Below are 20993 nucleotides of genomic sequence, written 5' to 3' on the forward strand. Positions count from 1 at the left end.
CTAAATAATAAAGAAACAGACCATGTTCATGGGTTAGAAGACTCAACACAGTAAAGATGTTAATCCTCCCCAAACCAATCAATAGGTTTAACACAATTCCTATCAAAAGTCCAGCAAGATTTTTTGTATACATAGACGAGTTTATTCAAAAGTTTCTATGAAAAAGCAAAAGAATAGCTAAAATAATTTTGATAAAGGAAGAGTAAAGTGAGAGGAATAATTGTACTCAAATTTAATACTTACCATATAGCTACAGTAATAAAGATGCCATGGTGCTGGAGGAGGGGCAAACACATAGTTCAATGTGAACAAAATAAAGTGTCTGGAAACAGAACCACAGAAATACTCCCAGTTGATTTTTGACAAAGAAGCAAAAGTAATTCAGTGGGACTTCCCTGGTGGCGCAGTGGTTAAGAATCCTCCCGCCAATGTAGGGGACATGGGTTCGAGCCCTGGTCCGGGAAGATCCCACATGCCACAGGGCAACTAAGCCCATGCGCCACAACTACAGAGCCTGTGCTCTAGAGCCCGCGAGCCACAACTACTGAGCCTGCGTGCCACAACTACTGAGCCTGCGTGCCACAACTACTGAAGCCCGTGCGCCTAGAGCCCATGCTCCACAACAAGAGAAGCCACCGCGATGAGAAGCCCCCGCACCGCAACGAAGCATAGCCCTTGCTCGCTGCAACTAGAGAAAGCCCACGTGCAGCAACAAAGACCCAATGCAGCTGAAAATAAATAAATAAATATTTTTTAAAAAGTAGTTCAGTGGAAGAAGGACAGTCTTGCTCTAATGCCGAAACAATTGGACATCCACAGGCAAAATTGAGTCTTGACCTTAACCTTACACCTTACACAAAAATTAATTCAAAATGGATCACAAACTTAACTGTAAAACTATAAAACATTTAGAACAAAACACAGCAGAAAATCTTCAGGACCTAGCAAAGAGTTCTTAGCCATAACACCAAACACCATCATCCACAAATGAAAAAAATGATAAGTTGGACTTTATCAAAATTTAAAACTTTTGTTCTTCAAAAGATGCTAATAAGAGGATAAAAAATCAAGCTATAGACCAGGAGAAAATATTCATGAACCACATATCCCATAAAAGGAATTCTAACATACCAAAGAAGTGAAAACTCCTATCAACGAAAAAAGAATCTATGAGTTATAAATACTGAACACAGATTAGGGCTCCATTTGCACTATTACTGCCAACTCTAGTCTCATATTAGTTTTCATTAAGATCACTTTCTTTCTTGACCTCATCAGGGATTGTCAGTCGATGGATTCATTCACTGAATCTCAGAATTATGTGCTAATCCCACAGTCTTATATTACACAACAAAGCTCTGAGCTCAGTGAGTACTTCCACATGACAGTCAAAAAAAAGATACCCGTGTCCTGTGTGCCATGTGTCTTTTGAAAGACAAGCTTCCCTTGGTAATTGCTGAAGTGGAAAGAACTCAACATCTATCTGTGCTGGCCAAGGAAGAACCTTGGGAGCCAAGGCTTCCTTGATACACCTTGTGTCCTGGGGTGGGCATCAAAGAAGATCAACTGACAAGATAGGAGCAAATTAGCAGTGAGGCCAAAAAGGACAGAGGCACGTGGCCTGTCACAGTCAAGGGATTCACCAAAGACCCACTGAGGAAAGACTGAGGGTTATATCAGCATATCATCTGTACTGCTCTGTCCGTGTACACATAAGTGTATGTGCCTATCTATTACTTTTATCACTTAACTATATAATAAAGTGTGGCTGGTTCATTCCCTAGCATGGGTTGGGCTATTCTCCTTCCCCCCAGCCAAATCTTTCAGTTGTCTTTCAAAGTGTCTGGTTGCTCCTAAATGTCCATCGACAGAGGAATAGATATAGAAGATGTGGTACATATATACAATGGAATATTACTCAGCCATAAAAAGGAATGAAATAGTGCCATTTGCAGAGATGTGGATGGACTTAGAGACTGTCATACAGAGTGCAGTAAGTCAGACAGAGAAAAACAAACATCACATAATATCACTTATATGTGGAATCTAGAAAAATGGTAGAGATGAACTTATTTGCAAAGCAGAAATAGACACACAGACATAGAGAACAAACGTACAGTTACCAAGAGGGTAAGGGCAGCGGGGTGGGATGAACTGGGAGATTGGGACTGACATATATACACTACTATGTATAAAATAGATAACTAATGAGAACCTGCTCTATAGCACAGGGAACTCTACTCAACACTCTGTGGTGACCTAAATGGGAAGGAAATCCAAAAAAGAGGGGGATATATGTATACGTATAGCTGATTCACTTTGCTGTACAGCAGAAACTAACACAACATTGTAAAGCAACTATACTCCAATAAAAATTAATTTAAAAAACAACAGGGCTTCCCTGGTGGCACAGTGGTTGAGAGTCCGCCTGCTGATGCAGGGGACACGGGTTCGTGTCCCGGTCTGGGAAGATCCCACATGCCGCGGAGCGGCTGGGCCCGTGAGCCATGGCCGCTGAGCCTGCGCGTCCAGAGCCTGTGCTCTGCAGCGGGAGAGGCCACAACAGTGAGAGGCCCGCGTACCGCCAAAAAAAATAAATTAATTAAAAAAATAAAAAACAACAAAATAAAAAATTTTAAAAAGCAGAAAAAAAGTGTCTGGTTGCTAAGTACCTCACTAAGGATCCACCAGGCATCAGCCAGATGTATAGCGGGCACCACCGAGGTAAGCAGCCTCCCCACATCAGGGACTGAACAGAGCCCGCCAGAGCACGGCTGCCTGCCACTCCACGTGTTCCTTCCCCGCTCCATGCACCAAATGTTTTCCTGGCTCTGACAATGGAAGCTGCTAATGCATCCCAGAAAGTGTTTACAGAGTGCAGCACAAGTGCTCCACCCCAAAAGCCGTGAACAATGATGCCTGGCATATGCTGGACCTCCCAAGGATGGGAAGCAGGGCTTATAGGTCAGTTCAGAGCCACTGGGCTACCTCTGAGATGCAACGCCATCAAGCCTGTCCTGAGGAGCGAGGCAAAGGCCTGGCTGGGGTCCTGGGAGGGCCTGCTTTCATCAGAGGGCCATCGGGGGAGGGAGTAATAGTTGCTGGTGTCCTACCAACCACTGCTCCATGGAAAGGAGGCTCTGCATTCTCAGTGTGAAGTGTGTGCACTGAAAGGAATTTCATTTGAACAGCCACAGGGCTTTGGACCTGCTTCACTCTGCCCATCCCAGAAATTCCCCCTTCTTCTCTCTCAACCTCAGCGAAGGGTGACTGCAATTATTGCCAACAAATGAGCAACGCTTCCTCCAGAAAGGCAGACATGCCCCTCACGTACAGCTGGCTCCTTTCCACCGCTGGCTTCAACCTTCCATCCCAGCAAAGGGGAAGGTCATCCTCCAGCCTCACGGAGAACCAAACCAAGCAGGAAGAGCGTCTTCACAGGCCCTGCCTTCACCCCCACAGAGGATTTGGACAGTGCTTTCTCCCTGCCAATCTCACCTGGAGTCTTGTCCCCCAGATACCACTGAGCACCACCAAGTTTTGCTTATAATTTTATCCCCCTCCCTTTCTGGTGCCTTATTTGGGGACTTTAATGTATATGGGTCTCTCTTTTCATAAATTATAGACTCATCTCTTATTCACTTTATAACTAGCTTAAAAGGTATCTCTAAATGAGCCACACCAACCCTCAGAATTCCCTGCTCTGATAACCAAGGTGGCCATTTCTATCCGGATTTAAGGGTGACAGAGTTTAAAATGTCTGGACTGCTACTAAACTGACAACAATTTTGAGTGATATCAAATGCTGGTGAGTATGTAGAGAGAAGGGCACTCTCCCGGACTACTAGCGGGAGTGTGAACTGGCACAACTTGGTAATAAAGAAAAATATATGTGTATTAAAATGTTGAAGATTTCATTATTGATCCTATTGGAAAAACTAAAAAAACAACCCAGAGGCAAGATCAGAAAATGCGGAAGCTTAGTTCAATCTTACCCAACACCTGGACCTATTATTCCTCTTAAGGAGAGAACCATCTGTGTTTACAAAAACCGGCTAGACAAGAAGTTGCTAAGTTCCTAAAGACAAAGATCAGTAATAGCCAAGGGGAAAAAGAAAAGATAGACTGTTCCCGCCTAGAACTAAATAGGAATTGGTGTGGGGAGTGAGCAGACAGAAAGGAACAATGAAGAAAGAGAGTGGGGATACGAGAACAACATTCCTTAATACAGAGAATAAAATGTATTGTCCATTATCCATGGAAATTCAGAAAAATGTCAAACTGTTAAGTATCCTTGCAACATTCATAAAATTGAGCATTTAAAAACAAAACTTTTTGCATACTCTCAAGAAAAATAAATCAGAAATTAAAGCAAAATAATAAAAAGAAGTTTGAAAAATTACAAAATACTCCCCTTTGCTGTCCTACCAAATTTTTAACTTTTGATTGCATAGAAGGTTTCTAGGAAAAGGTTAATTACCAAAATTGATTAAAGAAGTGGGAAAAACCTGAATAATCCAATAATCCTATAAAAAGCTTTTAAAAGTTGTCAAAGAATTACTTGCCCCAAAATGTTCTGGGCCCCATCTATTTTTACTATCAAGGTAAAATTTTACTATTTATTTTACTTTCAAACCTTCAAAGAATAGCTTATCCCTGTGCTAAACTGATCCAGAAAAGAGAAAAAGATGGAAAATGTTTCAATCCATTTTATAAAGTTAACAAAAATTTTTATATTAAAAACCTGGAAAATATAGTACCAACCAACATTACTTATGAATACAGATGTAGTACTTTTCAACAAAATATTTGCAAGCCAAATCCAGCTGAATATTAAAGAGACAGTATATCATGGCCAAGCACAGTTAATGCCGGGAACACAAGGATGATTCAGTATTAGGAAACCTATTAATATGATTCATCATGTTAGCAGGTCATACAAGTAAAAGAATATGATAATCTAGATAGCTCTGAAGAACCCTAGTGACCAAGCGTATTGGAAATTGTAGCTTTAAATGGACACTATTGGCAGTAGTTGGTTGCGTGGGGGAACATAGAGCCCCAGGAAAGCAGAGCTACACTAGGTGATGGCCAATCAGAATTCGGAAGCTGTACTAGGAGCCTCATTTATCAACCCCCTCCCTCCAGCCAAATATCAGAGGAGGAAAATCAACACACACAAAAGTCGATGGAGAATGGGGTCTATTAACTAGGGCAGTGTTTTTTTTCAAACTGTAAATATAGCCCATGAGTAGGTGATGAATTGGGTCTTAACCAGTCATTTTGTCATAGAACCAACTGGAATGGAGTGGGTATAAAAACAGGTATCACAGTGAACCACTCATGGAAAGAATTAGCATTGTTTCTTGAAACTTTTGTTCCAAAAATATGAATGCATAGATGTGTACATGCATTGAGTCATGATGTAAAATGCACTTCCTCCTGTGGGTTTTTTCAGTCAAAAAGCTGAAGTAACACTGAACTAGGGGATTGAGAGGAATCAATTTCTAGACTTCTACTTGCAACAGACTAAGATTTAAGGCTAGAGTTAAAGTTATGAGTAAGATGGGAAGGAATGTATCATAGCCTCCCTATCCAAGAGGAACACCTATCTCATGAAGTAAAGCTGGCTTCACGTCACGAGGTGAGACTTGGCTACAATTCCTCATTAGTGCCGACTCTTCCCAAATCAGTAATGTTAGTTTGTGATGGTGGTGTGAGTGTAGCAACTCAACTGTGCTCTCTGGCACTATACTGCCTCAATGAAAAACCTGGCTTTGCCAGATTAGAGTAGATTAATTATTCAAAAATATTCACTCCTACCCCTCACCCCACACATACATATGATCTCTAGGGGAGGAGCAGACTTGCCCACCCCAATAATTTTGTGAGGGTTCTTTGGGGGGAGGCTTATAATTTAGTCAGTTCTATTTTTTTAATATTTTAATTAATTTTTATTGGAGTATAGTTGCTTTACAATGTTGTGTTACTTTCTGCTGTATAGCAAAATGAATCAGTTATACGTATACACATATCTCCCCTTTTTTAGATTTCCTTCCCATTTAGGTCACCACAGAGCACTGAGTAGAGTTCCCTGTGCTATACAGTAGGTTCTCATTAGTTATCTATTTTATATGTAGCAGCGTATATGTGTCAATCCCAGTCTCCCAATTCATACCACCCCCCTTCCCCCTTTGGTATCCATAAGTTTGTTCTCTACATCTGTATCTCTATTTCTGCTTTGCAAATAAGTTCATCTGTACCATTTTTCTAGATTCCACATACAAGTGATATTATATGATTTTTGTTTTTCTCTTTCTGACTTACTTCACTCTGTATGAAACTAAGGCCTATCCACATCTCTGCAAATGGCACTATTTCATTCCTTTTTATGGCTGAGTAATATTCCATTGTATATATGTACCACATCTTCTTTATCCAGCCCACCCCAATAATTTTGGACTTGGCCATACAACCTGCTCTGTCCCTACCTCTGACTGTGTCTTCAGCTATGTGAGTTGCTTCAGCCAGTGGGGTTTTACAGAAATGACACAAGCAGACTGCATAAGAAAGACCCTTATGCCTTTGGACTTGCTCTCATGTGTCTCTTTTATCACCATGAGAAGAACATGTTCTTCTCAGCCTGCTCATCTAAGAAGAAGGATGAGAGACCCATGGAGCAGAGCCCCATTAAAAAGAGGATCCCTATCAGAACAGAACCCTCACAAGATCAATGCATACAAATTGTAAAAAACAGAAACAAATATAAGCAAAATGCAATCAATGAACACATATCTCTAGATAAGTTACTCCAAAAAAAATCACAAATAAATTATGAACAACCTGATCTTGCTTTAAAAAAGTTCAGGAAGAAATACAAGAATTTAAAGAAAACATTTTAAGACAACAGAAAAAGTAAGCTTAGGAAAAAAATGGCAAAAACTGTAAAAACATTACAGATTTGAGGACCACATTAAAAAACCTTTCCTGAAACACATGCACACATGCTTATGAAGATTAAAAATTATTTACAATATGTCCAGATGAAAATATGGACTTTGGAGTAAGGGAGAAGTCATGTACGCATCATGGCAGACAAAGTGAGGCACACACAAGGGTTCAAAATCAGACTGGCCAGAGTTCTCTTCAGTAATACTCAATGACAAAAAATACAGAATCAATATTGACAAAGAGCTTAAGAAAAAGACTGGAAAAAGCTTTCTTTGATTATACTGTTGAATTCTTTCCTGTTCTTTTTAAGAAATATTAACGTGTGTTAGATCTCCTCTGTTACCATTTTTCTATAATCACGTGTATGTTTGTTTTCTACTTCATCGTATAGGAGACCCACTCTGTCTAGCGTGTCCCCAGTTGCTTACTCCATGGCACACGCTCTATCTCTGTTGTTTGTAATGGGATCGGCTGTTGGCTGAAAAACGGCAGGAGGAGGACATGAGGTATGAGACGGGGTGAACTAGACTAGCCCACAGCTTCGATTCTGCACCGCGGTCGGGCTCTTTCTCTTACTAAAGACGTGCTTTCCTTTTCTCTAGAGCTACACCTTCCTTTTATTTTCAACATCCAACAGTCAGGGAGGTTCTCGAGAAACCCCCTTACTCCACAGCATTTTGGTCAGAAAAGTGCTGTTTTCTTCCTCCCTACGTTATCCCACTCCACCTTCTGCGGTCTCTCCCTGTAGGAGGTTATGTTGTACAACTAGATGATAAAAATTCTGTGTCAGCAATTCTCCCCTTCAACTCTATGTCCCTTGCCATTTTTGGTGTCAAACCAGGCCTCTTTGGGGACAATACCCATTTATTTTTGTGTCCCATCAAGGCCCCCAATTTCACTCTTCTTACCAAAAGTTTACTAGATAGGCACAATTTGTGACAGTCATCGTCAGGGAAACCTCTGTCCTGCTCAGAATGCAAGGAGACACATGTCAGCCTGCAGGGTCCTCTCTCACTCAGGTCTAGATTTCACAGTACTCAGAAAACAGTACTTCAGAGTTCATGTTTACAAACAGGTACCATCTCCTTGTTTTAATGGAGATAAACTTCATTCTTTTTGTTGCTGTTTGTTTGTTTTATATAGTTTTGAGGGAAGGAACGTGTTACACCTCCATTATGCCATTGCCATTGAAAACAACAGGGTTTTTGTTCTTGGAACTTGCCCAAATAACTTTAAAGACCTTCTGGACTGGGCAAAACTATAATACTGAAGAGAAGAGTCATGCCTTAGTAGTTACTAAACACATTACAAAGCTATAAGAACTTTAAAAGTATGATATTAGCACAGGAAGCAACTGACAGAAATTTTAATGTTTAAAAAGAAATATAAGACTAGAAGAAAACATAGATTACACCTATTTTCTCTCAGTAGGAGTTTATTTCTAAGCATGATGCAAAGGCAAAGAATTCTTAAATTGAGACCTCCTAGACTAGGTGACTTGAAAATTTTAAATGTCAATTTATCAAAAACATAAATAAAATTAAAATATTAATGACAAAATGGGGAAATTATTTGCAGCATATTAAAGACAAAAGACTCATATTCTTTACATATAAAAAGCCACATACAAATTAATGAGAAATTCTCAGTAGAAAAATAGGCAAAAATATGAAGATAAAATCTTTTATTCTGTTTCTAATGTCTCAAGGAGACCATACACAAAAGCAGTAATACAAATGGCCCAAAAGTATTTTTAAGAATCTCTCAATACTAAGATTGCCTTAAATCTTATATTGCCAACTATTGCAAAGAGTACACATTGCTAGACGCTTTCTGAAAGGCAACTTGATAGTATAAATCAAAGGTCTTAAAACTGCACATAGCTTTTGACCCCAAGATTATGCGTCAATAAATATTTTCCTAGAAATGTATTCAAAGGAAATAATCATAAATGCGAGCAAAGATGGATCTGCAAACATATTTTCATAGCAGCATTATTTGCAACAGCAAAAAACTGATGAATTTAAATGTTCAGCAGTAAAAGAATTAGTTAATAAAATACAGCACACCAAATGATGCAATACTATGAAGACATTAAATATTATAATAAATATAAAAATATCTAATGACATGTAGAAATATTCCTCATGTTGTTAAATCTTTACAAAGCTATAATCAAAATACAGTGTAACCACTTTTTAAAAGATACATATAAATGTTAATATTCTAAGAAGAATATTGGAAATGTACACAACAAGATCCTAACAACTGTTAGAATGAAAGGTGGTTTTTTTCATCTTTGTCCTTTCCTGTGTTTTCCACATTTTTTTTATAATGAATATGTTTATGTTTTTAAATCAGGGGGAAAATGAAAATTTCAAAAGAGAATTTAAAGAGTCCTTTAATACTATAAATGAGTTTTTATTAATAAAATAGAGTAATTCTTCCTTTTAAAAATTTTTTTTCAAACTAACATGCTATTATATTTGTAAATGAAGGCTTGGAGAACAGATGAATTTCTGAGCATTTGACCACAATAATTTATAGCATACATTAGCTGGAGCTGTTCAGTGCTGACAAATTCCAGAAAGTAATTGCATAAAATACTTGGGAGAGGAAATTGCTTTACGCTTCCATGCTATTTACGGAAATTAGCATCTTTGTAAAAATAAACTGAGAGCAATCACAATCATAAACCTTGAAATGTGGTTTCCAAAAGATGTTAGCTCTGCTGCTTTAGGATCCATTAGCAATGCAGAGGGGAAACACTGCCTACTTTTTTTTTTCTCTGTTATGAAATAACTGCATACAATTGGTTTTTTCCTCCTGGATCTTTAATCCCTCCCTTTCTCCTTGCTGCCTCCCTTTGCAGTGCATATATACTGAAGTGTTCACTTTGCTCAGAAGAAACTTCCTAATGATCCTGTTTCCTTCTCAAAGAGTATTACATATTTCCTTTTTTTTTCTAACATCTTTATTGGAGTATAATTGCTTTACAATGATGTGTTAGTTTCTGCTATATAACAAAGTGAATCAGCTATACATATAAATACATCCCCATATCCCCTCCCTCTTGCGTCTCCCTCCCACCCTCCCTATCCCACCCCTTTAGGTGGTCACAAAGCACTGAGCTGATCTCCCTGTGTTATGTAGCTTCTTCCCACTAGCTATCTACTTTACATTTGGTAGGGCATATATGTCAATGCTACTCTCTCACTTCGTCCCAGCTTACCTTTCCCCCTCCCTGTGTCCTCCAGTCCATTCTCTACATCTGCGTCTTTATTCCTGTCCTGCCCCTAGGTTCTTCAGAACCATTTTTTTTTTTAGATTCCATATATATGTTAGCATACAGTACCTGTTTTTCTCTTTCTGACTTACTTAACTCCGTATGACACACCCTAGGTCCACCCACCTCACTACAAATAACTCAATTTCGTTTCTTTTTATGGCTGAGTAATATTCCATTGTATATATGTGCCACATCTTCTTTATCCATTCATCTGTCAATGGACACTTAGGTTGCTTCCATGTCCTGGCTACTGTAAACAGTGCTGCAATGAACACTGGGGTGCATGTGTCTTTTTGAATTATGGTTTTCTCTGGGTATATGCCCAGTAGTGGGATTGCTGGGTGGTCTGGTAGTTCTATTTTTAGTTTTTTAAAGAACCTCCATACTGTTCTCCACAGTGGCTGTATCAATTTACATACCCACCAACAGTGCAAGAGGGTTCCCTTTTCTCCACACCCTCTCCAGCATTGTTTGTAGATTTTTTGTTGATGGCCATTCTGACTGGTGTGAGGTGATATCTCACTGTGGTTCTGATTTGCATTTTTCTAATGATTAGTGATGTTGAGCATCCTTTCATGTGTTTGTTAGCCATCTGTATATCTTCTTTGGAGAAATGTCTATTTACGTCTTCTGCCCATTTTTGGATTGGGTTGTTTTTTGATACTGAGCTGCATGAGCTACTGGTATATTTTGGAGATTAATCCTTTGTCAGTTTCTTCCTTTGCAAATATCTTCTCCCATTCTGACGGTTGTCTTCTCGTCTTGTTTATGGTTTCCTTTGCTGTGCAAAAGCTTTTAAGTTTCACTAGGTCCAATTTGTTTATTTTTGGTTTTATTTCTGTTTCTTTAGGAGGTGATCTTGCTGTGATTTATGTCATAGAGTGTTCTGCCTGTTTTCCTCTAAGAGTTTTATAGTGTCTGGCCTTACATTTAAGTGTCTAATCCATTTTGAGTGTATTTTTGTGTATGGTGTTAGGGAGTGTTCTGATTTCATGCTTTTACATGTAACCGCCCAGTTTTCCCAGCACAACTTATTAAAGAGGCTTATTCAGTTCCTCACATTTTGCAATCCACAGCTTCCCCTGAAGCTACTCTCTCAAACATAACTGACAATTTCACAAGATCAGGGTGAATTTTCACCTTCGTGTGTCCCTAAAACTAGCTCAGAACCTAAAGGAATCTTCAATTCTTCCCTCTTTCTCTCTCCGTCCCACATAATCACTTGTCAAGTTCTATCCCTTCAGGTTCTAAAATGGTGCCCATAATCACATCCTCTTGCTGAGGACTACACCCCCCTCCCCATGGCCCCATACTCTCTTGCGAACTGAGCTGAAGTTCTCATCAGTCCCAACCTGCACTGGTGCCAGCGGCATCCCAAGTATCTTTCACTCAAGTGTGCTCCCAGTGGTCCAATGGAGTCTTACTGGTGTCTCCCATCACCTCCTGGTCAACGCCCACAGGACTCCATGCTGCCCATTGAATCAAGTCCTCTTTATCATTAATTTATTTAGTGCTCAGCAAGGTCGTCCCCAGTGTAGCCACAAACTGTCTTTGTTCATCCTTATTTCATACCCCATGCTGTCAAATACCCTACTCTTCAGACATACAGTGTCAGTGGAAACAAAGAGGACAAAACAGATTGAAGAGACATTTCCTTCTTTCTTTTTTTAAAGTCTTTATTGAATTTGTTACAATTTTCTTCTGTTTTATGTTTTGGTTTTTTGGCCGCAAGGCATGTGGGATCTTGGCTCCCTGACCAGGGATCGAACCCACATCCCCTGCATTGGAAGGTGAAGTCTTAACCACTGGACCACCAGGGAAGTCCCTAAGAGATATTTCTGAGATGGAACAAATGGAAGTTAGTGGCCGGATGGGTACAGGGCAGGGGCAACAGAGAAGAAGGCATCTAGAGTGGCCCCAGGATTCTGGGTCAAATGACTAGAAGATGGAGAATCCAGGCACTGACACAGAGCTGGGTGGGTGGTGAGGATTTCCATTTAGGAAATATTGTGTCTGAGGCCCGCAAGGAATATCCTGGTGGAGGTAAGTAGCAGCTTACAGATATACTGGTCTGCAGCTCATGGAAGAGGCTGACAGAAACCTCTCAGAGATACTGGGCATCTTCCATTTTAGTGAGGTTACCGAGAAGAAAGAAGGGAAGGAAGGAAGGAACAAAGGAAGGAAAGAAGGAAGTAAGGAAGGGAGGGAGGGAGAGACAAAGAAAGAAAGAAAAAGAGAGAGAGAGAGAGGGAGGGAGGAAGGAAGGGAGGAAGGCCAAAACTAAGCTATCAAAATTGTGTTCTATTTTCAATGTTTACATTTAACTGTTGATGTAGAATAATAGACAGTTTTTTTACCTTTTCAATGTATATATAATCTTATTTGAAGAGAACATCAAAAGCCTAAATGTGAAAGCCTGAATCATTATGAGACCTGGGTCCTCCAGTGATAACCCCAGGCAGGAGCTTCTGGAGAGAGAACCAGCAGAGTGATTGAGGCTGCCTGGGGAGAGCACGTGGAGAGAGAAGAAGAGGACAAAGGGCAGAACTCTGGAATAAAGCAGCTTTTAAAGAGAGCCAGAGACGAGCCAAAAAGAGAGCCTGAGATGGAAAGGTCAGAGAGGTAGAAGAGAAAAGGGAGTGTAGGTGTCACAGACGACAAACAAGGAAAGAGCTCCCTTTCATTCTCCCACTGGATTCTCACCAGCTCTATGCAATGACTCTGTAACTATCGGATAACTCCGGCAACTTGGTAATAAGGTGGAGTCTGCCTCCAGGACAAGTTTAGGTCTTTCTGCTCGGACTCCACCTCTGGTGTCAGAGCAGTTTGGAATACGCAACCAAGATCACCGTAGAGGATGCGGTCACACCGGAAGTCCATTTATAACATAAAACCCAGAGTGCTGGAAAACTCTACCCAAAATAAAACAGGGGGAAGAGGAAGAAGACCACAATGTCTACCAAGTGTGCAGCAAAGCATATTCCACTAAGAAAACATTATTTTAAGGCAATATTCAAATAAGTGATCAAAAATACGAGTATACAAAGGTCACTACAGATGGCTGATAACAAACAGAAGTGAACAAACCATCCTGGAAACAACCCAACTGTCCAGTAATGAAAGAATGCGTTTAAACAAATTACAGTATTGTGGTATATCCAAAAGTGCAATGAACACAGCCATTGCAAACAAAAATGCAGTTATATATGCGGAAAGATGTTCATGACATAATGACTAAAAAAAATGATGCATGAGACAGTATGTTTAGCATGATTCCATTTATCGAAACATATACATATATTTATATCATATTTATGTATTAAGAAAGTCTGGAAATGAAAATGTTAATAATTATTATCTGGGCAGTCGTATTAAGGCACTTTTTTGAATTCTGATTTTCCTTTCATTTATCTATGTCTTCTATTTTTCTAAAATTTTAAAAATAAATTTATTTATTTTATTTTTATTTATTTTTGGCTGCGCTGTTGTCTTTGTTGCCGCGTGCGGACTTGCTCTAGTTGCAGCGAGAGGTGGCTACTCTTTGTTGCAGTACGTGGGGCTTCTCACTGCGGTGGCTTCTCTTGTTGCAGGGTACGGGCTCTAGGCGCACAGGCTTCAGTAGTTGTGGCACGCGGGCTCAGCAGTTGTGGCTCGTGGGCTCTAGAGTGCAGGCTCAGTAGCTGTGACGCATGGGCTTAGTTGCTCTGTGGCATGTGGGATCTTCCCGGACCAGGGCTCAAACCCGTGTCCCCTACACTGGCAGGTGGATTCTTAACCACTGCACCACCAGGGAAGCTCCCAATTTTTCTACAATTTAAATGTTTTATTTGCATAATTTATCTGCTAGCAGTCAGGGCCTCTAGACACAGAGTGTCAAGTGATGACAATGAGCTCAATCAATTGATTGTTCTTCTCTTAAACGTCTTCCCTGCATAGGGAACAGCAGGAAAAGTGTCACAGAACTCGCCTGGAGAGTTCTGTGGAAGGATGATCAGAAGATACGGCGATCACGCATATGAGAACAAAGAGAGAAACAGATGAAAAGGATGAAAAAACAAAAGGTCCTACCACAAATTAATTGATATCATAAGAAGCTATTGTAAAGGGTGAATCCAAGTGTTTATGGATCTCTAACCAAGGCTCATGGAGAACCCAATTCAGTCACGAGGGAACTGACACAGGCCACCGTCTCAGACTGAATGTGCCACCTCCTTCTCCTGGGTCAGAAGAGTGATTTGGAGGAGGCAGGGGATTTCTGTAACTCACAACAAACACCCAAGTGTGGATTCTGACTTCTGATTTAAAGGAGATGGAGTGAAAGTGAACGTTGGGATTAATGTTGGTGGTGTCACAGCGGGAGAACTGCCACCAAGACCACAGCCAACACCAAGACATGAACTACTAATACGGGAGCTTCCACTGTGGTAACAGCCACGGAGACAAAAACACCACCAAGACCAGAACCACCAAGATATCCAGAATCACTCCCAACCCCAGGACTGATAAAAACCATAATGATTAAGATCAGAAACAGCGACAAGACCAAGAACAATGCCAGAGAGAACCTCTGAGACCAGAACCACCTAACGTAACAATACTTAAAACATCAGACCAGAACCACTGGAATCAGAGACCAGAACTACCACCAAGACCAGCATGGCCCTAGGACCAGAACCAATGTGTCTAATTTTAGTATCAAGATGTTGACCCTTCCCAATGCCAAAACACTGGAATTTAGGGGGCAAAGCTCATGATAAAGAGGAGCTAAGTACACACATTCTAAAGAGGGCTACCAACATAAGGTGACCTCTCCCTGAGAGCTCCCTAAGAAGGGATACCAGCTACCACCTCACTCCTTCCCCTCTAAGAAGAAGGACTGAGATGTATTGAAGAAAAAAAAGAATCACTCATTGAGACTGGGGATGCCTGCAAGGAGAGACTGGCAATCCACTCTCCAGACAGGCATGAGCTTAGACTGGATCCACTGATCTGTCCTAGCAGAGCAAGGACCAGAGAACTGAAGGGAGTTGGCAGGACAGAGAGAGGAGCCAGCGCTGGAGCATCCCACACCCCCACCAACTGCACAGCAAGGATGTGAGCACTTCCTGTGGATTAAGTGGACAACACCAAAGGATCCGGGTTTAAACCATCCTGCCAGCACCCCACCCAACACGGTTGCCCGGAGGCAAGAAGATCCCAGCAGCACAAGGCAAGCCGGAGCTGGACCTCCTGCTTCAGGAAAGGCAGGTCCTGCAGAGCCCTCTGAAGAACGTACATGTGCTACCCAGAGGGCAGAGAGTCAACGAGAGCTAGAGACGGTGACAACTACCAGAGAGAGGCATCCAGTTAAGTCAAGAGCTGTTTGACCTTCTCCCCATCCCCTCTCCTTGCTCCCAACCCCAGGAAAGCTGGACCGAGAATAACTAAAAGGAAGAAAGAGGCCCACACCAGTCCTTACCACTGGTTGAGGTGAGAAGAGAATGGACCACAGTACGACCCCACTTCAGGTACCTGGAGCCACGTGTCAAGGCTAGACTAGACAGAAGGGAGATAAGATTTAAATCAAGCAGGAAATCAAAATTTTAAATTGGACTGGACTTTTAATAAATGAAAGGGAATCTGCCCAAGATTGCATGCAGGCATGGAAATGGAATGGATTTGGCAAAGCAGGGCTGGAACCCAAGGTTTGCTCCATACTTATATCCCCCCGAGTTGAGACTTCTCAATGAAGAAGGCTGGAAGAGAGAGTTGGAACAGCAGCACCTGTCTTCTCAGGGAAGATCAGGGTCCCTAAGGAGCAGGCCCAGAGCAACAGGAAGCTTCCAGGGCCAGGGTGTAACCGGAAGATGGGAGGCCTTTCCAGCTGCCTGAGTGAGGGAAACGGTGAGCTCCTCCAGAAACAGTCAAGAGCGAGTTAGTGAAACACAAGACTGCTGACCTCATGGCTTGCTCTGCAATCTATCACAATTATTTGCGGCCAGTGAATATAAAGGTTTCAGTTTTAGCTGATTTAAAAAAGAAAATCTAGTTTTTATTAAATGAGTTGGCACAGTCCTTGCTCCTTGCAGCTCAGCCTCACATGGCTATTAACTCTCCACCAGCCTCCTGGTGGCAGCACTTATAAGGAAGGGGAGAGACCAAAGAAGACCCCCAAGGGCCCCCCAAACACCCAAATCCCAAGATACCTCGGAGGAGCAGCTTTGACTCAAACTCAGGCTGACCCTAGGGAGATAACCAAGTGTCCAACCCTTGGGCGCCCCAAACTGACTTAGCCTTCACTAGAACATTCTCCAGGCCCCGTGATGGGACCAGCCACATCCCCAGCAGAAATCACAGGCACCTTGCTTGTTTCAAAGGGTTAATACAGCAACAGCACTGACTTAGTACACTTACTACATGCCAGACAGTTTTCATTTTGTTTGTTACTTTTTTCCTCTTCACAATGGATTAACTCCTCCAGAAAATTCTATGAGGTAGACACCCCCTCTCTACAAATGTGGACACTGAGATGCAGAGACGTTTGTGTAACAGGCCTTGAAGTGGTGAAGCTGGGATTCCAACAGCTGATGCTGTGGATGATGAAGAGCGCTGGCCTGAAATCTCCGTTTACAGCCTGCTGTGCACACTGCCCCAATACATGGAAACAACACTGCAGCGGCACAAAGATATGGAAAAATGCAAAAGAGGTCAGTGCGTGATTCAAGCTGGGCAAACATTGCCCTTGGCCAAAGGTCAACAGACTGCCTCAAAACACATTTAAATTTTATAGGGTGGAAGAAGGCAAAATGAAACTCAGTGCCTTGAAGCCTCAGCCTCATTTGACCAGGAACAAATCTCTGGAGCTCTCACAGCCTGTTTCAGATCTGCTGATGGGATGGAAAAGCAAGTCTCCATCCTTTTGCCCCAACACTATACCTCGCTGACCACAGAAATCCTAAAGTTACCCTGAAAATATTAACATTTGTTCTAATAAAAGCTATCTATTGAAATGTGAATATGGGATAGCACCAATAAAATAAATAATGGGGGAGAAGATTTACCTCACTAACCAGCTCTGCATGAGTCACTGAAATCATGGGACACTGGAGCTGAAAGAGGCCTTAGAAACACTAAGTACAAGAGTGAAATGAGAAGCAGAGAAGTCTGATTAATCTATCCCAGGGTGTATCTCTTTATATATGTGTATATGCTCATCTAATAGACGTTACAGCCCTTATTACACGCCAGGCCCTTTGCCAGCCCTGGGAGTACAGAGGCCACCAAGCCATGTAATGAGAAGTTACATGTGCAAGGAGGGTTTGCCTTGCTTTAATTCACACAAGAGACCGTATGGACCAGCATGTTCTAATTCACACAAGGTACGGTATGGGCTAGCAGCATACCTCAGGACACAATACTAAGATGTGCTCTGTACCTTTAGATCTGGGGGTACAAACTGCTTGGCTGAATCTAGTCTACAAATATATATGTCTGGCTTTCAATGCTTTAACAACTGAGAGATAGCATAGGAAGTCTGGATAACCAGCTATCTTGCTAAACAGTACGATCCAGCAATCCTGAGTTTGCATTCTCCCTTGGCAATGATCAGCTGCAGTCGAGTAGAGGTTGCTCTTAATAGATGGAGAATGTACCATCAACTTTGCCACAGTCCCCGCCATTCCCTATTGTCTCTCAGGCAACGTTAGCTCCATTCGTTTGAGTCTGTCCAGTGGGTAAATGAGGATGCGATGCTTGAGCTGGGTCCCCCTGGGGCTGGTGGGAAAGACAGGATGCTAAAGTAAAGACTGCAGTGCAGGTGCATTGGCAGCCTCTTCTTGGTCTTCTCAAGCCCACAGGAGCTGGGTCCGTCACTGGCACAACTGGTGGTGCAGCGCCTGGCGCGGGGCCAAGGCCAATTGGCGCTCGGTCTGTCCAGCAGCAGCCTCGAATCGATGCGGGCCCACAAGCTACCCACTGCCACTGCCTCCACCGGGCCTGCCGGCCTTGCGTGCTGGACGCTGGGCTTCTCCGACATGCGCTTGGAGCACTGCGAGAGCACTGATGGCCTCCAGCAGCCCCACCTGCTCTCCACACTGCCCAGCCCCGCCAACCAGGTGATCACCATTAACCCCGCGCTGCCTGTGGAGGAGGCGGCTGAGGACTATGCCTAGGAGGTGAGACAGGCCTTCCGAGGGGACTCCATTCTGCTTTTTGACCTGCTGATTCTGGGTGTGGGTCCCGATGGCCACACCTGCTCACTCTTCCCCGGCCACTCCCCTGCTGCAGGAGTGGGGAATTTGGTGGCCCCCCCATCGGCGACTCCCCAGAAGCCTCACACTTCCCGTGTTGAAGGCAGCTCCAAGTGTCGTCTTTGTGGCGACTACAGCAGGCAAGGCAGACATTCTGAAGAGCGTTTTGGGCGACAAGCAGGAAAACCCGCTCCCCGCAGCCCTGGTCCAGCCCTGAGCTGGGAAATTCTGCTGGTTCCTGGACGAGGCAGCAGCCAGACTCCTGACCATGAGTGCCCTTGAGGAAGTATTCCACGTTGTAACCCGGCGCCCGAGAGATGCTGCAGCTGGGACCATGCGCAGCCCCAGTAGGCAGGACCTTCCAGGGACCCGCTGCCAGCCCACTCCAGGCTTCATTTTAGGAAAGCCCTGTAGTGCCACTGGAAGCTGATAGGGTCTGGCCACCAGCCCTGCCCAGGGGCTCAACCCATGGGCCCGTGGCTCTGGGTGACAGTTATTAAAAAGAGCATTTGAAGAAAGCAAGAGAGAGAGAGAGAGGGAGGGAGGAAGGGAGAGAGAGAGGGAGGGAGGGAGGGAGGAAGGGAGGAAGGGAGAGAGGAGGGAGGGAGGGAGGGAGGAAGGGAGAGAAGAGGGAGGGAGGACTGCAAAACAGCGTGATATGTGTTGACAGACATGAACACAATACTTATTTAGTGGCTGAGCTAATGCCACAGCCTGGCCTCTGCCCAGTCATTGTGTCCTGGCCTATAGCAGCCAAGTCTCTACAGTACACATGCAGACAGCCGTTCCAGACCGAAAAAGACAGGATCCACCACAGCCCCAAGTTATCACTCATATATAGCATCCACAGTGGTATCAAGGCACAGTGGTATTAGGACTCGGAGAGGACCCAAGGGATTGGATTATGCTTACAGCTAAGCCAACCAGAAATACCATTTGCTGGAGGTAAGAAACAATTAGATTCTCTTTGGTATAAGATTAACATTAATCATACCACATCTTAGGTGATCTAGAATGAAACTCCTAAGTAAACAGAGGGATGCCTACCATTCCCCTTCCCCTCCTGATTACCTGCAGGAGGGCAGAGTGCATGAAGACCATCCATATCAGCAGCCACCAGGGGCTCTTCCAGGAAGCCATGGAGTCCGGTCTCCTGGGGAGCTCACTTGCAGCCTAAAAAGGAGGAAAGATTTGGTTTCCAATCAGCTCTGGACCCAGTGGCAGCACTCATGACTTAACAGACCAACCAAAGGGAGGAACCCTGAGCCCCACATAATATCTTGGAAAGGTTTGTGTTGGCCCAGGATGGAGCTACCTATTACAGGGTACAGGCTCTCTGGGGCTCTCTTTAGGAGGAGTCCACATCAAAGTCAGGAGAGCAGCCAGACCAGCCTCCAGTGTGCAACCCGTACCTCCAGCCCTCCAGAAGCTGAGCCATCTCTTCACCAGCCACTTCCCAGCCCATTTGTCAGCAGCAGGGTGTGGCTATCGGCATCCCACTCAGGAAGCCTGCATGGAGCCAAGGGTTAGGGCACCTACCAGCTTTCGCTGCTTCAGGCAAAACTGAGTCTAAGCCCAACTAAGCCAGCCCAGAGAGGGGAAGGGAACTGCCTAAGGTCACACAGCAAGACGGTGACTTTTCTAGGACTGGAATGTAGGTCTTCTGACGGTTCAAGGCTTTCCCCACCAGAGGACACCGTTCATCCTCGGAGCCTCAGCCCGGCAGCCAGAGAGGCCCGAGAGTTGAGTTAAGGGAGGTTCGGAGAGAGGCCTGAGAGTTGAGTTAAGGGAGGTTCGGAGGGCACAGCCTCAGAGCCATACTAGCACAATCTCCTAAAAGTAGATGAGGGCAAACCAGCAGAGGCCCTCTGAGACCAGGAGGGCAGCAGGGGCTTTCTTCAGAGTTCTCCTGACAGTTTGCAGGGAAATCAGAACGAGGCGAGCCTGGAAAAGCCGAAAAGCCGAGGTCACCCTCGCCTCTCGCTTCGCCTCGCAGGCGCCTTGGCGGAGCCGGTGTCCGGGGGCGGGTCGGTGGCTTCTCTCCATCTGGAGAAAGCATTAAGGGCCTGGCCTAATGCGATCCGCAAATGTGCTGCTGTTTCCGACCTGAGGCGGCGACTCTGGGCCGAAGGGAGGCGGCCAGTGCGGGGCCCTGGGACCGTGCGGCCCCCTCGCTCGCTCGCTCGCTCGCTCACAGCAGCCGTCCCGGCGCGCACTCCCCCCGACTACCCGCCGCCTCGCAGCCCCCGGGCCCCCGCCGCCGCCGCGTCCCAGTCCCGCACGTCCACTTGCCACAGCGGGCGCGTCACTCAGCCCCTGGCGCTCTAGGCGCTCGCATCCCACTAGCCAACCGGCCGGACCTTCCGACGCCCAAGACCACTAGGTGCTGTCAGCCCGTTTTCTACCTAGAAAGCCCCAAATCTGAAAACCCCCAACCCGGTGGAGTTCCCCGCAGTCAAGCGCCCCTGAATGTCTCTCCCCCAAACCACCGGGACCCCACGGGAGTTTGCCTGGCCCGAGATCTC

The 20993-nt window shown here is 44.0% G+C and overlaps 1 protein-coding gene across 1 annotated transcript in view; it reads right to left on the reverse strand.

Annotated features, from left to right (window-relative positions):
• ADAMTSL3 (ADAMTS like 3) overlaps positions 1 to 19608 on the reverse strand; it is a 358752-nt gene extending 339144 nt beyond the window's left edge. Inside the window, 1 exon segment of the mRNA XM_024742722.1 lies at positions 19540 to 19608. Coding sequence (XP_024598490.1) covers positions 19540 to 19608 — 69 coding nt within the window.
• Positions 19609 to 20993: the final 1385 nt, after the last annotated feature.

Source organism: Neophocaena asiaeorientalis, unplaced genomic scaffold (assembly GCF_003031525.2).
Source record: "Neophocaena asiaeorientalis asiaeorientalis breed wild unplaced genomic scaffold, Neophocaena_asiaeorientalis_V1.1 scaffold155, whole genome shotgun sequence".
Classification (NCBI taxonomy): Eukaryota; Metazoa; Chordata; class Mammalia; order Artiodactyla; family Phocoenidae; genus Neophocaena; species Neophocaena asiaeorientalis.